At 46.1% G+C, this 16988-nt stretch overlaps 1 protein-coding gene across 1 annotated transcript in view; it reads left to right on the forward strand.

Annotated features, from left to right (window-relative positions):
* Positions 1-16988, forward strand: part of MDGA2 (MAM domain containing glycosylphosphatidylinositol anchor 2) — a 216407-nt gene that overhangs the window by 171270 nt on the left and 28149 nt on the right. The window contains exon 10 of the mRNA XM_054286873.1: positions 6642-6790. Within this exon, the coding sequence (XP_054142848.1) occupies positions 6642-6790 (149 nt within the window). The remainder of the gene's footprint in view (positions 1-6641; positions 6791-16988) is intronic.

A 16988-nucleotide genomic window follows, 5' to 3' on the forward strand; every position in this document is an offset into this window, starting at 1 on the left:
TAGTGTCTCCCACTATTTCACACAGTTAAATGCAGGGTTTTATTCAGGATTTATCCTCTCCCAGCACTGTAAAGATGGAAAGGGCTGGAGCTGAGGTTGCCACGAGGGAAAGCATTTATAAATCTCTGATTTTATTTCCTTTCCCTGAGCGTGATAGAGTGGGAGCTGCTCTGCTCAGAGCTCACAGCCAGCTCCTGTCACCAGCAGTGCCACAAACGTGGGACAGAGCTGCTGCAATTCCCAAAACTCCAAGGAATTGGCAGAATTTGATGGGAAAATAAGGAGGAAACAGATAAGGAAATGATTCCTTGAATGCTCCATGTCCACAAAATTCCCACTGTTTGTTCCTGCAGGACAGGGAGCCAACACCAATCCCACCCTCTGGGATCTGGGACATTTAGGGACACAGGGTTTGGGGCATTGCTGAGGTCCCTGTGCTGCTCTGCTCTCATCCCAGCTGGAATTTGCAGTGCCCAGTCCACAACAATTCCTTTAAGGGATTAATTTCCTCAGGGATCAATGGCTGAGTGATCCCAATGGATCACAGGATGAGGAATTCTGGGTGATTGTTTTCTCTAAAAAGGACCAGCTGAAGCTCTTTCCTTTTATTTTAAAAGCACAAATTCCCCCAGTCTTCAAAAATAAGGAATGTGGAATCCAAGGATGCAGAATGTGTTAAATACAGATTTTATGGGCTACAAGTTGACAGCTGAGAAATTCAGGTGTCAGAAACAGCTGGTCCTGAGCCAGATTTATTGTCTGAGATCTGAGGATGAAAGGCATGGGAACACTTCAGGGAAAGTTGAAAATTTGAGGAAACCACGGAGCCAACAATGAAATCCTTTTGAAATGTGGAAAACAGCTCTGGGATTGAAGGCAGGGTAGGAAATGGTCACCAAGAGAGGGATCCTTTTATCAGAGTGAATTCAAACTCCAGCACCAAGATCTGCTAAAATCTGGAGAACTGGGTGAGAAACCACTCTGCCTCCTGGATTTCCATCCCAAGGGATGATAATAAATGATTTTGGAAGTTCTGGGTTAGAATATTTCAGTCCATTTGGTAAATAAATGGGAATTTGGCAGGGCGGAGATGTTGTTTCCTTTCTTTGAACAACTTCAAACCCAGGGACAGAGAAAGGGACTGTGGATAAAGACCTGAAGTGCCAGGACAAGGGGAATGACTCCACTTCTGCTCAGGACAATTCTCCAGTTTTTGAATCCCAGTGGAGTTTGGGATGGAGCAGCTGAAGTGACTTTTTCCCTTTGCTTGGTTTCTCTAATTCAGTGCCACAGAGATTTCGTCCCATTTTTGACCTCACACTGGTACAGGGCTGGTGGAAAATGTTTGGATGTTTGGATGCACTGCCTGGAGGGATTGAATGCTGCACAACAAATGCTCATGACTGAAAATGTTCCTCTGGAGAGGAGAAGGCTCCAGGGAGAGCTCAGAGCCCCTGGCAGGGCCTGAAGGGGCTCCAGGAGAGCTGCAGAGGGACTGGGGACAAGGGATGGAGGGACAGGAGCCAGGGAATGGCTCCCAGTGCCAGAGGGCAGGGATGGGTGGGAGATTGGGAATTGGGAATTCCTGGCTGGGCTGGAATTGCCAGAGCAGCTGTGGCTGCCCCTGGATCCCTGGCAGTGCCCAAGGCCCTGTACCCAGGGACACTCAGGGACACACAGAGACAGCCAGGGACAGACAGGGGGACACAGGGACAGACAAGGACACAATAGAACACCCAGGGTTGAGGCTTCCCTCAGCTGGGGCTCCTCTCCAGGCTGAGCAGCCCCAGCTCCCTCAGCCTTTCCTGGGCATGGAGATGCTCCAGCCCTTCCTCATCCTCACATCCCTCCTCTGGACCAGATCCAGGAGCTCCAGGTCCCTCCTGTCCTGCTGATCCCAGAGCTGGACACAGGATCCCCAAGGATGAAACTCCACAAACCCTGAACCACCTGGGCTGTGAGGTGTGAGGCCCATTAAGAGCTGAGATCCCAGAAACCTCCCCCATTCCTGTCATCCCAGCTAAAAATGATCTTCCCACCCCAAAATCCACATTGTGCCAACCTCCAGGCTCCCGACCTCGTGCAGAACTTCCTGTGTGACACAACCCAACTCCTGCTTCCATTCAAAGCTCTGGGAAGCCTCAGAGAAAACCAACAAGCCAACATCCTCACATCCCTCCCCTGGATCATATCCAGGAGCTCCAGGTCCCTCCTCTCCTTTTAGGGAAGCTGAACCAGGAAAGCCTTATCAATATGATTGTCTGCCAAAAGATTTTGAGAATATAGAAACTATAAGTGACATTGAAATGAAAGCAATTTGAGATCCCTCAGTTACTGAACAACTGTAAAACAATGGTGTGGCCAGCTGAAGGTGATCCCCTTTTGATGGAACAACACCCTCTGCTTGCAGACAGGCCCAAGGGTCAGAGCAGACCCTACAACTTGGCAGATGGGGCCCAAAGAGGAGTTTTTAGGGTTTAAAATGTAACACAGTGTGGTAATGTAATGATTCTTATAGGCTATGTGTAAATGCTATAGGATTTGTGTCTTGTACTGGATTGGTTAGTGAGAATTAGAATATTCAGCACAGAAGAAGATTTATTGTATTGTAAGAGGAACCCCGCCCTCTTATCCTCTCTTTTACTCTCTCATCCTCTCTGCCCCTCTCTTCTCTCAGGCCTGCTCTGAGCTGTGGCTGGCAGCTCCCAGCAGGGCCCTGCACCCAGGCCCTGTGCAATGAACCCCAAATCCCAGCAGGGCCCCGCACCCAGGCCCTGTGCAATGAACCCCAAATCCCAGCAGGGCCCCGCACCCAGGCCCTGTGCAATGAACCCCAAATCCCAGCAGGGCCCTGCACCCAGGCCCTTTGCAATGAACCCCAAATCCCAGCAGGGCCCTGCACCCAGGCCCTTTGCAATAAACCCCAAATCCCAGCAGGGCCCTGCACCCAGGCCCTTTGCAATAAACCCCAAATCCCAGCAGGGCCCTGCACCCAGGCCCTGTGCAATAAACCCCAAATCCCAGCAGGGCCCTGCACCCAGGCCCTGTGCAATAAACCCCAAATCCCAGCAGGGCCCTGCACCCAGGCCCTGTGCAATAAACCCCAAATCCCAGCAGGGCCCTGCACCCAGGCCCTGTGCAATAAACCACAAGTTCCATGACCTGGCTGCAGAGATCTCTGATCTCCGTCCTTCCTGACTGTCCTACCCCCTGGCACTCCTACACTCTCCCAAGATCCAGAGCCAAGGGATCTGGGGACAAGGGACATTTCCATTTTCCACATAACTCCCACACTTACAGAAGCCACCTCTGCTTTCCCTGCACTCCAAACCACATCCCTGCTTCCCGAAGTTTACAAGGGAAGCTCTCAGTGTTATGCTGTTGAATTTGCAGCCTCTCCATTCCCGGGGTTGTTTTCACAGGGATTTGGGATAATGCAGCTCTTCAGGAGCCTCATTATTGCCCCAAAGGTGCCGGTGTTGTTCAAGTGCCCCTCCTGTGACAAGTGGCTCATTATGGCTCCTCTCAGTCCCCCCCAGAGATCCCATTACATCCAACAGCAGTGGGAGTGGGAAGAGGATAATTTGCATCCAGCATGAGCTTTTCCCATTATTCCCACTTCTCAGGAACAAGGAAAACAAATCATCTTGACCGCTGCTCCCTTTTTATTCCTGCTGCAGTTCCTTTTTGCCAGCAGTGGTTTTGCTTTGCTCCCTCTCCTTGGAATATTGCTGTTTGCTCCACCACTCCAGGCTAATTCCAGGTCCTCCTTCCCCAGGCAATTGGGAAAAATATCTTAGCTAAAAGGGCTTTTTATGCTTGGGAAAAAAAAGCGTGGTTGGAGAGAAAAGCTGGATCAATAGGTGCCGTGTTGCTGTTTATTCCCAGGATTTTGCCTTTGTTCCTTTGCATTTGGGGGGCTTTCAAGGCATTTTTTCCTCCTCTTCTCACGGCTTTTCTGCTGATGGAAATTGTCCCATTTGGAATTTGAAATGCCTCTCATCCCTCTCTATTTCCACCTTCAGGGATAGTTTTGAGGAGAAAATCCCTAAGTTCAGTGTTTGTTTTGTCACAAACTCCTGAAATCAAAGTTGAGGGAAGGGAGTAATGAATCCATATCCCTCCCATATTCCATGTGACAAGCAGGCCATGTTTTCCCAGGTTTTTCCAGCCCTTTCTCAATTATTCCCACTGCCGAATCCCTGCAGAAGCACATATGGAAGTAGAAAGCTCTCAAGGCCTTGGATCCTGGGAATGAGGGGTTGGATCTCAGCCACCGGATTTTGGGAATGAGGGGCTGGCTGCAGTTGGATCTCAGCCTTTGGATCACATGAATGAGGGGCTGGATCCAGTTGAATCTCAACCCCTGGATCCTGGAAATGAGGGGTTGGATCTCAGCCACTGGATCCTGGGAATGAGGTGTGGCTGCAGTTGGATCTCAGTCTTTGGATCCTGAGAATGAAGGGATGGCTGCAGTTGGATCTCAGCCTTTGGATCCGAGGAATGAGGGGTGGCTCCAGCTGGAACCCTTGGATCTGGAAATGCCCCACTGAAGTTATTTCCTGATAATTTCTGTGTGTTTTCCCTCCTTTTCCTGATGGATGGGTGAATTCTTGGCTGGCTGAGTTATTCCCTGGCTGCCTGGCCATTCTGTGATTTCTGGTGATGCCTTGTGCAGGCTGCCCTAGAACAGAGGCTGGATGAATTTAAAAAATAAAGCATGGATTTATTCAAAGCATCTCCTCCATGGATCCACCTTGGGCAGCACCAGAGCCCAGCCAGGGCTGCACCCAAGATCAACCAAAATGGCCCCAAAATGCACGAGCAGGCAGGGGGTCTGTCCCTGGGATCAGTTCTGCTCCATTTGCACCTTGCAGTTCATTGTCCCATTCCAGCTTTAGCCCAGGCAGTCCCACCCTGCTTGTTTTTCTCTCTTCAGTCCCCCTTGTCTATGTAGCCACATTTCTCTTCACAGAGGAAAGCAAGGCACAATTCTGCCCAAGAATATCTCTGAGACTCACTTTCTCTGAACCTCAGAGAAAGAAAACACAATTCTTATCATTTGCTGTGGCTGTGTTTGTGCCACAGCAGAATGCAATGTGGAGTTTGTTTACCCACAGTGATGGTGTTTTGGTTCCTTGGCCTGTCAGGGCCAGGTGTGTGTGCGTGTGTGTGTGTCAGGACTGAGGGGGACACACATGAGATTCTAGGCAGTGTGAGCAGATTCAGTTTAGATGTAATATAATATAGTGTAATATAGTATAGAATAATATAGTATAATAAAGTAATTAATTAGCCTTCTGATAAGATGGAGTCAGATGCATCATTTTCTCCCTGCCATGGTGATACAGCAACCTCTTGAGCTGGGTTTAATAAGCTCTCTGAGGCCTATAACACACCTAAGATAACTCAGCTGCTCTTGGAGGCATAAAAAATCAGCAGGATGTCTTCTGTTGCGGTGTTGAAAACAAAAAAAGTTTAATAAAAGGCAAAATAACAAACAGATAAAAACTGAGATAAGTGCCAACCATTCTTGCTCTTAGTAAAACCCCTCACAAAAGTGATTGGTTTCTTTGTTCACTCCTTTTTCTAGTTAATTGCCCAGGCAGGACTTTTTGGCTTTTGTCCAATTTGCTATCCTTAGTTTTGTGGTGAAGTCTCCTGGGCCTATGAGATGTCTCTTCACCTAATTGAGGAGAGAAACTTGTGGACTTCTTTCCTTTCTGGAGGGACAAAGGAGAGTTTTGTCACTCCATCAACAAGGGGCACACTCCTACACCACAGGGGTCGTCCTGTTTTGATATGTTTGTGCTCTTGGGGCTCTAAGGACTTGCAGGGTCCCTGTTGGTGGCAGCTTTAGTTTTGGAGAAATCCAGCAAAGTTTGCAAATTTAATGCATGGAATGTCGCAGTTAGCAACCACTCGCAGGGACATTGCGAGTCGCTGCTAACGGAGGCCATTTTCCATGGGAAAAAGAAGTCCTTTCCCCAGGGTCTGGGTGTCGGATTAAAGTTGATATTTGGGGCTCTAAAGACTTTCAGGGTCCTCATTGCTGGCAACTTTAGTTTTGAGGAATTCAGCAAAGTTTGCAAATTTCTCGCTTGGCATCCACAGTCGGTCAGGGCAGGTGGACACAGAGGCCATTTGACGTGGGAAAAAGAAGTCATTTCCCCAGAGTCTGGGGATCAGATTAAAGGTGGCCTTTGGGCCTCTAAGGACTTGCAGGGTCCTAGCTGCTGGCAGCTTTAGTTTTGGAGAATTCAGCAAAGTTTGCAAATTTAATGCATGGAATATCGCAGTCGGACATTGCGAGTGGCCACAACCAGAGACCATTTACCATGGGAAAAAGAAGTAATTTCCCCTGGGTCTGGGGATCAGATGAAAGGTGGCCTTTGGGGCTCTAAGGACTTGCAGGGTCCTAGCTGCTGCAGGCAGCTTTAGTTTAGGGCCTGAGATTTGGACCATTTGTCCTTGGTGCCCAGCTGGAGCAGGAATTGTTTTGTCTCCCTGCTCTGTGCACAGAGCTCACTGTCCCCTGATATGAAGCCCAAACCCACACACTAAAGCAGCACAGAATGTGAAAAATAGAAAAGCTCAAACGTGAGGCATCAGTGCTTTCCCTAATTCCATCTTTTCCCCAGGAAAAGCCTACGCCCCGGAGTTCTACTACGACACTTACAACCCGCTGTGGCAGAACCGGCCGCGGGTCTATTCCTACAGCCTGCAGTGGACGCAGATGAACCCCAGCGCCGTGGATCGGATCCTGGCCTATCGCCTGGGCATCCGCCAGGTGAGACGGGATCATGGGGGCGTTTGCATCTGGGGCCTCTGGGCTCTGGGAGAGCTGCTGGGCTGGTAGGGAACTCTGCTTTATTTTACTTTATTTTATTTTACTTTATTTTATTTTATTTTATTCCATTCCATTCCATTCCATTCCATTCCATTCCATTCCATGTTATTTTACATGAATTATTTTTTGTTTCATTTAATTTTATGTTATTTTATTTTGCTTCAATTTATTTTATTTTCCTTTTGAAATTTCATTTTATTTCATTTTACTTTTTTATTTTTTAATTTTATTTTATTCTACCTTTGTTTTATCTTATATTATTTCATTTTATTTTATATTATTTTATTTTTTCTTTATTCTATTTTTATCTTATTTTATTTAATTTAGGTTTATTTTATTTTTATTTTATATTTTTATTTTATTTTTATTTTTTGTATTTCATTGCATTTCATTTCACTTCATTTTAATTTTATTTTATTTTATTTTATTTTATTTTATTTTATTTTACTTCATTTTTTATTTAATTTAATTTTATTTTTCTTTATAAACTTCCTTTTATTTCATTTTACTTTCTATGTTTTTATATTTTTTTATTTTATTCTACTTTAAGTTTTATTTTACTTTATTCACCAGTCCATTTCCACAACCCATCCTCCTCTAAGTCATCCTTCTCCATTTGCCTCCTTCCTTGGGAGCATCCAGCTGATAATTTTCAGGAATTTTGCCAGCCTCCCACTGAGTTTTTCCTTCAAATAATCCCCCAACAGATTGATCCCAAAAATCTTTCTTTGGATATGCAGCACCTGGAAAAATAATTTGGGTGGGACATCCAGTGGAAGGATTCCAGTGGATTTTGCAGAGGGATATTCTGAAAAATATAAGGAAGAAAATCCTTTGTTATCCCACAGATTTCCCACTAGGATGAGCTGTGGAAAACAAATCCTCAATTTTAGTGTTTTGTTTACTGGGATTTGGGCATGGGTGACTTCCCTGGAAGTTGTGGAGTTCCTGAGACACGCCCAGGGAAGGGCTCTGGTGCCTGGTGGGACTGGAGCTGGGATCTTCCTGAATCCCAGAAACTTGAGATGAAATCAGGGATTGTTGGAACCCAGGACATCCCTCTGGCTGCCCTGGGGGACTCCAGACCCTGGCAGGGGCTCAGAGACCTTGGCACAGAGTCACAGACACCTGTGCCTTTGATTTTAGCCCATGGAAACAATTCCCAACTTTGTGTGAGGAGTTACAAGCCACAAGGGTTTGAGTAGAATGACAGAGAATTTGTCACAGGGTGAAAAAGTAGAATTTTGGGGTTTTTAGAATGGGGGTTGAAGAGGCAAGATGGAGGAATCTGGGCGTGTCTTGTCTTTCTTCTTCTTCTCCTTGCCCTCCATCCTCTGCTGTGATGGTGGCACTTCTGGATTGGTTTGGAGTAGAGACAGGCTGTCTAACATAGGTGATAGGTATTGGAAAATTATTGTAAATAAAGTACATGTAGTTTTTAGTATAAAAAGCCAACACTACCCCAAGGTGGTCAGTGTGCCACAACCCGACTGTCTCGGTTTGGAAAGCCAGGAGTCTGCCAAGGAAGGCAGGAGCCTCCCCTGAAATGGAGAAAATGAACCCTTCCCACCCCTCTGAATTGCTATAAATTTGAAATTAAGGGGCTCTCAGGCAAAAATATGGGAGCAGGAAATAACAGTTCTTTAATAGGGAAGAAAATCAAAGGATAAAATAAACAATGCAGTAACCAAACCAACACTGCCAGAGTCAGAACCCAGCCTGACACCCTGTGGGTCAGGCTGGTGGCAGCAGTCCCATTGGAATTGTGGCTCAGCCCTCCTGCAGTGTCAGGGCTGGTTCTGCTGGAGCAGGGATCCTGGAGAAGGGTGCAGTCTCTGCCTCTGAAGATCCAGGGGAAGGAGAGGCAGCTGCTGTTCCTCTGGGCAATCCAGTGGAGAAGCCGTGCTGGTGTTCCAGAATCTCCAGATTATATCCAGGTAGGAATGCTTGGCTCCTCCCTCTGGGCTCACATCTCCCAATGGGATGCTGTAGTTCTTATCAGCCATGCAGGGACATTCAATAGCTGTTATCAGCAGGTGTCTCCCCAGAGGGAGGAGTGAATGTGAAAGAGATAAGGAAAAACTGCCCACTTGACAAAAGACAACTGCCATACAGATGGTGATAGAACTCATCTTGCCTTGCAATCTGGAACACCCTCAGTGGGTTAGAGAAAAAATGATAGAGATAACAGCAAATAGACAACCTTGAGAACCAGAGACAAGGAATTCTGCCTTCTTCTTCAGTCTTGGGGCTGGGAAAAAGAGACTTTCCAACACCTCAGGGTCATCTCGACACCAGAGACCTCATCAAGGGATGTTTAATCTGTGTTTGTGCAACTCCTGGCACTGCTGGGCATGAATGAGCTCTGGGGGTCCCAGGCCCTGGGAGGAATCAGGAAATTCTGGAAGGAACTTGCTGCAGGAAAGAAATTTCTGATGGAATGAACTGCATTAGGAGTTATAGCTGCTTTTCCCATTCAATTTTGATTTCATTTGAATTATCTGTTTATGTAATTAACAGAGTTACTCTGTGTCAGACTAATCCAAATATTCCCATTTTTCCTCTCCAAAGCCCCATTTCTTTGGGAATTCTATCTCAGCCTCTCCTCACCCTCCCAGCCAGGAATTCCTTCCCCATATCCCACAAATCCTGGCTGAGTCACAGAACCTTGTGACACATTCCTGTCACATCCTGCTTCTCTGTTGTCACTGGAATTGAGAGAAATTCCTGTCCCCAAGAAAGATTCAGTGCTGGGAAAGCAGAATACAGGGAAAACCTCTGGCATTCCAAGCATTGGTTAAGGAGAATTAAAAAAAAAAAAAAAAAATCACAGATAATGTTATAAATATTATTTGATAAAATAATGAAGCTTGGCTTAATGACAAATCAGGGAAGCCAGGAGGGGAGGGAAAAGAAGTCACAAAGATAGGGAATTGTCACTTTTCCACTTATGGAACATGAATGGAAAAATGGGAAAGTGGGAACTGAGGTGCCCCAGGAGAAATGGATTTATTTACTATTCATTTTATTTCAGACCCCACCTGAAGAGCAGGAATTCTGCAGATTCCTTCTCTCAGGATCACGGGGATCACATCTGCTCCAAAGGGAAAGATGCTGCCAAGCTGGGAATTTCCAGCAAATCCATTGGATTTGCTCTAGGACATGAAAAATACCAAAAGTTTTCTTCAGAACTAGTCACAAAAATTACAATTCTAGCAATTAATTCAGTGAGGGAAGAGAGTTGGAACTCCACATTTTTATTGGCATATTCTTCATGTTGTTCCCATAAGGGATTTTAATTTTTCTCCTCCAAGGGAACATTTTATGTCCCAAAGATTTCCCTGCACGCATTGATTTTGGAAATCTAAAGAGGCTTTGGATTTTTTGTGGAATGAGGGAGAAAAAGTTTGCCAAAAAAAAAAAAAAAAGAGATTGTGACATGCAGGGACACGTTTTTCATTGATGTTCCTGGCATTGGGAAATTAAATTAGAACAGGAATGGTTGTGATTCCCAATTTCCACTTCTCAGGGCTGATTCTTCCTGTGCTGCTTCTTCACAGCTCTGAGGCTGCATTTGCAAACAGCAAGGTGAGGTTTGGACCAGGTCTGCTCCCGCCCACTTAAAACAGGTTCTAAGCTTCAGGTGGATCAGGGAAATATTTATGGATCATGCTGAAAATTAAATTTTTGCTGATTTTGACTTAAGGAGTTCAGAGCTGGGACTTGAACCTCCTGTGAGGAAAGGCTGGAAGAGCTGGGAATGTTCCCCTGGACAGGAGAAGGCTCCAGGCAGAGCTGGAGAGGGACTGGGGACAAGGGATGGAGGGACAGGAGCCAGGGAATGGCTCCCACTGCCAGAGGGCAGGGATGGATGGGAGATTGGGAATTGGGAATTCCTGGCTGGGCTGGAATTGCCAGAGCAGCTGTGGCTGCCCCTGGATCCCTGGCAGTGCCCAAGGCCAGGCTGGACATTGGGACAGTGGGAGGTGTCTCTGCCCATCCAGGATGGGATTTAAGGTCTCCTCAAATGTCCATGGGGAATATGCTGTAAAATTCCCATGTGACACCATCAGAATCCCAGGTCTGGATCCTAGAGCAGCTCAGGAGGTTCTAAGTCCACCTGCATGGAGCATTTATGGAAAAGGAGCTGGAAGGGGTCCACCAGGATCAAGTCCAAGTCTGGAGTTGTCTTTGGGAGCCTTTGGGCTCTGTGAGTTTCCTGCTGGGACCTCACTTCTTCTGCCACTGGCACACTGGGATTTGCTTTGGGATTCATTTGGTGGCCAAAGGAATCAGCCATAAAACTGGGACATGTGGCACTGTCAGGACATCTGCTCGGGATCCTAGAGCAGCTCAGGAGGTTCCAAATCCTCCTGAGTGGAGCATTGATGGAAAATGGAGTGTGGAGCACAGGGCATTTCCATTCCTCGGGGCACTGCTGAGCACAGCCCATCATCTGGAGCTGAAGGATGGAGACAACCTCGGTGTCCCATCAGGGGAACTGCCTGGATCGGGTCAGCCTCAGCTTCCTTGGGAATGTGCCAAGGTGTGCCAAGACATTCCTGCACAGAAGGGACATTTTTCCATCTCCTTAAGAGCCCTCTGAAGAATATTCCAACAGTAATGCATTTCATGGATGCATTTTTGCATTTCGATGATGCATTTTTTGATATGGCTTTGAAATCAGTGACCCAGGTTCATCCAGGTTTTTTTCCTTTTCCAAGCATCCCTGTGTGTATTCCCTGGCCAGCCTTTACACTCCAGAAATTGATTTTATTAAGTCTTCAATCATGGAATATTTAGGTTGGAAAAGCTCTCTCAGACCAGCAAATCCAATCCGCGTCCCCAAGTGCCACATCCACACTTCCAGGATGGCAACTCCAGCACTTCCCTGGGCTGAAGTTCCAAGAAAATGTTTTCCAAGCATGTAAAAAATGGTCCCAAATGTCCCTCAGAGGGTTTCTCTATTCCTGGAAGTTTATCTACCCAGACAAAACCACTTTTGGACCTCCCCTTCCAGCTCCTGCCTCACGGAGTTCAGTTTGGAACAGCTGTGAATATCCTTGTGCTTTCCCAAGAGTTTCAGCTGGAGATCCCAGAGCAGCTCCATTCCTGCAGGTTCTCCAACCACCTCTGGCAACACATGGAGATGTTCCCTTCCCACACTTTGCCTGTCCCCAAAGCCACGTTCCCATTTCTTCCCAATAAACGACAATGTTTAGTGACTCGCAGCATTCAAGCAGGTGCCCCCAGCTCTCTGATATTTCCTGTCAACAGGATGAAAGCAAATGGAACCAGGAAGATATATCCTTGTGCTTTTCCAGGAGTTTCACCTGGAGATTCTGGAGCGGCTCCATTCCTGCAGCTGCTCCTACCACCTCTGGCTCCCTCTGGCAACACATGGAGATGTTCCCTTCCCACACTTTGCCTTTCCCCAAAGCCACATTCGCATTTCTTCCAACGTTTAGTGACTCCCAGCATCCGAGCAGGGCCAGGTGGGCGCCTCTGGCTCTGATATTTCCTGTCAGCAGGATGAAAGCAAATGGAACCAGGGAGACTTTTCCAGAGCAGCCAGGAAGGGCGTGCAGCTCTGATCTCCGCGGTGGCTGCTCTCAGCAGGTGACAGCGGGTGACAGCCGCGTCCCCGCAGCCACGGTGACCTAGAAAAGGAGCGGTTCCGCTGTGAAGGAGTCATAAAAATTCAGCTGGTCCCTGTAAACCAGAGAGCAGCTTGTTCCAGCTTGTTACATAAAAGATTCAAGCTCCCACCTTTCCTTTATTCCCAGCCCCAGGAGCCTGCGGTGTCTGTGGGTTGGGAATGAGGATCTCTTCAAACAGCCCCGAGCAGGGCACGGCTCTGGTGCTTCCTCCTGGTCACCCTTTGGATTTGAGTGGATTTTTGACTTCTGTTGTCACTCAGCAGTGGGCAGGGACAGGTGGGTTCAAATATCCTGGGAAAGGTTCCTGGGAAGGCTGAGCAGTCACTGCCTGAAAACAGAGACGGGAATTTTCTGCCCATGGCACAGATCCCACAGCCTTGGATAAATGGCTATGGATAAAGGGAGTGGGGGTACATCTATTTTGTTTCTTATTAAAGAATCCCAGATTCCCAAAATGTTGTGGCTTGGGAGCCCAAATCCCATCCCATCCCATCCCTTCAATGGCAGGGACACCTCCCACCGTCCCAGGCTGCTCCAAGCCCCAGTGTCCAGCCTGGCCTTGGGCACTGCCAGGGATCCAGGGGCAGCCACAGCTGCTCAATCCCAGCCCAGCCCCTCTCCTACTCTCCTAGCCTGGAATTCCTTCCCAATATCCTATCTATCCCTACTTTCTCACAGTCTGAAGCCATTCTCCTTGTCCTGGCTCTCCAGGCCTTTATCCAAACTCTCTCTCTCTCTGGGTTTGAAGTTGTTCAAAGCAAGGAAACACCATCCCCATCCCAGCTCTGCAATCCCCCAAATTCCCATTTATTTACCAAATGGACTGAAATATTCTAACCCAGAACTTCCAAAATCATTTATTATCATCCCTTGGGATGGAAATCCAGGAGGCAGAGTGGTTTCTATCCTAATTCTCCAGATTCTAGCAGATCTTGGTGCTGGAGTTGGATTTCACTCTGATAAAAGGATCCCTCTCTCAGTGACCATTTCCCACTCTGCCTTCAATCCCAGAGCTGTTTTCCACATTTCAAGAGGATTTCATTGTTGGCTCTGTGGCTTCCTCAACTTTTCAACTTTCCCTGAAGTGTTCCCATGCCTTTCATCCTCAGATCTCAGACAATAAATCTGGCTCAGGACCAGCTGTTTCTGACACCTGAATTTCTCAGCTGTCAATTTGTAGCCCATAAAATCTGTATTTAACACATTCTGCATTCCTTGGGCTTCAGATTCCTTATTCTTAAAGACTTGAGAGTTTTAATTTCTAAAAAAAGGGGGGGAAAGAGATTTTTTTAATGGATGTGTCTCACAAAGCCAATTACATACATGATAAATGTTGTAAAGTAATGAAATAATAAAAATGAATGGGAGGAGCAAGTCCAGGAGGATTGTTGATATAATCCTGCAAGAAGAAATTCGATTACATGCCCAGGATTGTTCTCCTGGATTAGGAATGGTTTAATTGGGAAAGACTGTGCCCACTGTTGAATGGGCTTTAGAGCAGAAAAGGCAGGGAAAGAGCTTTATCATGCAGCTGGAATATCATCATGGAATATCCTGAGTTGGAGGCATCCCAAGGATCATCCAGCCCAACTCCTTCCCTGCCCAGACCCCCAGCAATCCCACCCTAGGCATCCCTGGCAGCTCCTGGAGCTCTGGCAGCCTTGGGGCTGTGCCCATTCCCTGGGGAGCTGTTCCAGTGCTGATTCCACCCTTTGGAGGAGGAACCTTTCCCTGAAATCCATCCTAAACCTCCCTTGGAATGTCTGAATTTCCCCCTGTCCTGTTGCTGTTCCCTAGAAGCAGAGCCCAACTCCCACTTGGGACACTTTTGGATCAGTTTGTCCCTGGCTCAAGCCAAGGCTCACCTGCCCAATCTGGGCTGGGTTGGAGCTGTTGGTCCCTGTTGGATCCACAGGAGCTGGGAACCTCCTCTGTAGGAGAGCAGGGAGGCAGGACCAGCTCCACACGGAAACACAGCCAGGGTTTGGGGTTCTGCTGCTTGTGAAAATATTAATTAAGGAGATAAATGAGGGAAAATGAGGGGAATTGTGTGAGGATCAGCTGAGGGCACTGGGATGGTGCAGCTGGAGAAGAGGAGACTGAGGGGAGACCTTGCTGTGGTCTTCAACATCCTCCTGAGGGCCGCTCCAATTTCCATTCCCTGGGACAGGGACAGGACCCAGGAAATGGACAGGGAATGTTCAGGGTGGATTTTAGGAAAGGTTCTTCCCCCAGAGGGTGGAATCAGCACTGGAAAAGCTGCCCAGGGAATGGGCACGGCCTGAGGCTGCCAGAGCTCCAGGAGAGAGCACAACACCCTCAGGGATGGCCAGGGTGGGATCGCTGGGGGTCTGGGCAGGTACAGGAGCTGCACTGGATGATCCTTGGGATGCCTTCCCACTCAGGATATTCCAGGATTCCCTGATTCTCTGCCAGCAAGAACAGACCATCCTTTACAGCTTGCCTGAATCCCAGATATTTGTCACTGAATCATTCCAAATCCATCCTTGGGAATGACACAAGAGCCACTCCTTAATTTCATATTCTCACCTGGTTAACTCTGAATTTATTCCAGTCAGAATCATGAAAGAAAAGCAGGAATAACACAAATACTCCCTAGGAATTTTCCCTCTGTGATGTGCAAATGGAATATTTGTCCATGAACTGAGCAGCCCAATTTTAGTTATAAAACTTCCAAAGAAATCTCTTATTTTTTCAGGAAAATCAATCTGTGTGGTTATAAATGGCAAAGAAATGACTGTAAACACTGCCACAGTTTTTTATGGAGTATCCAATGGATTAGTTGACTTAATCTTTAATTTTTTTGTCTTCAATTAAGGTTGTCATTAATTAAAGATATTTTGTCCAGCTAGAGGAGTCAGTGAAGGAATTTCTGCTGAGAATCAATAGGCCATGAACAACAGAGTGAGGAGCTGTTTATTTTTTATGAACATATCTGAGCACACAAGGAATCAATCTTTAATCATCCCAGAGGATCAACTCCTCAGGAAATCCAGAATTCCAAGACTTTAAGAGAATAGAGTTTTCCGACAAAAACCATGGAATAAACCTCCTTTTATTGGTGTAAATAAAAGAAAAAAACACCCCATAAAATAAAAGAGTACCACATAAATACAATAAAAAACACCAGGGTGGTTCCAACCTTCTGGAATGAAAATCTGCCCCATTTACAGCCCCTTTTTCTTTTCTGTCTCCCTTGGGAACAAAGATTCCTAAACATTCCAAGGAAACAAGGAGTCCTGTCCCAGACAAACTTTCAGTGCTCCAAGTTGCCAGAGTGTGGATATTCTCTGCTTAATTAATTACAGGATAACGGAAAAAATGCTCCAGGATTGCTTCCATTTTTCCTCAGAGCTTCATAAATATTCCCAAACCACTGGAAAATTGCTATTCCAGCTTGGTCAAAGTCAATTCCTCACTGTTGGAAAACTGTAATTCCAGCTTGGCCAGAGGTTATTCCCCACCTGATTTTCATCCTTATCTTTGTGAGAAAATGGGCTTTGATTATGAGACTTTCTTCCTTTCAAAAATTCCTTTTCCAACCAAATCCTGGTTCTAATGGATATTCCAGCTCTGGACACAGGGATTGAGGTACAGCGTTGTGTTTCATGGTTGTTCCTTGTGGATTTTCTCTTGGGAGCCTCAATCTTGGTTTTTTTCTTGGAAAAAAGCACAGGCTCAACGTTAGGGATGGGCTGAACAGGGAATTTTGGGAAGTGGTGATGAGGATTTGACTCTTTCCCATCCTGGGGAGCCAAGGTGATTCCCAGATCTCCAAGGGAAACAGTCTTGGTTGCTTCCAGCTTGAAATTAGCTCAGTGCTGGGAGTTTCCAGCACCCCAAGGCATTGTAGGAATTAAATCCTACTTTTAGGGCATCCTGAGCTCCATTTATTTTCAATTATTTTCATATTTTTCATCCCAGGTTGTTGATGTTTCCAAAGTTTAGGAAGCAGCTTCTGGGATTATGGCTCCATTTCTAATGCTGGGTTGGTTTTACAAGTGGGAAAACCAAAGCTGGGTGTGGCAGATCCTGAATTTCTTTATTTACATCAATATATTTATATATTTATTATTTATGTATTTACTTTTATATATTTGTATTTTGATGTATTGATACATTTATTGCATATTTTTATATTTGTTTTTATTTTTATTTGTATGTTTTATTTTTGTATAATCTATATATCTGTAGCTTTGTTTATTTATTTATTTATTTATTTTAATATATTTATTTATTCCACAGCAGAGCTGGAAAATCAGGGTTATTTTCCATCCAACAGAGAGAAAATTTTCTGTTGTTTTGGATTTTTTTTCCTCTGGTTTCCATGGTGAAAAATAAGGATTAGACTAGAGCTGGTGTTGATTGCGAGGGGAAAAAAAAAATCAAAATCTGTGTTGTTTCCTATGGAGAAATATCAATACCCAACCCTGGTTTTGGAGGGATAATACTGAAAG

Source organism: Melozone crissalis, unplaced genomic scaffold, assembly GCF_028551555.1.
Source record: "Melozone crissalis strain CALT ecotype California unplaced genomic scaffold, PUWL_Pcris_2 ptg000056l_1, whole genome shotgun sequence".
Taxonomy (NCBI): Eukaryota; Metazoa; Chordata; class Aves; order Passeriformes; family Passerellidae; genus Melozone; species Melozone crissalis.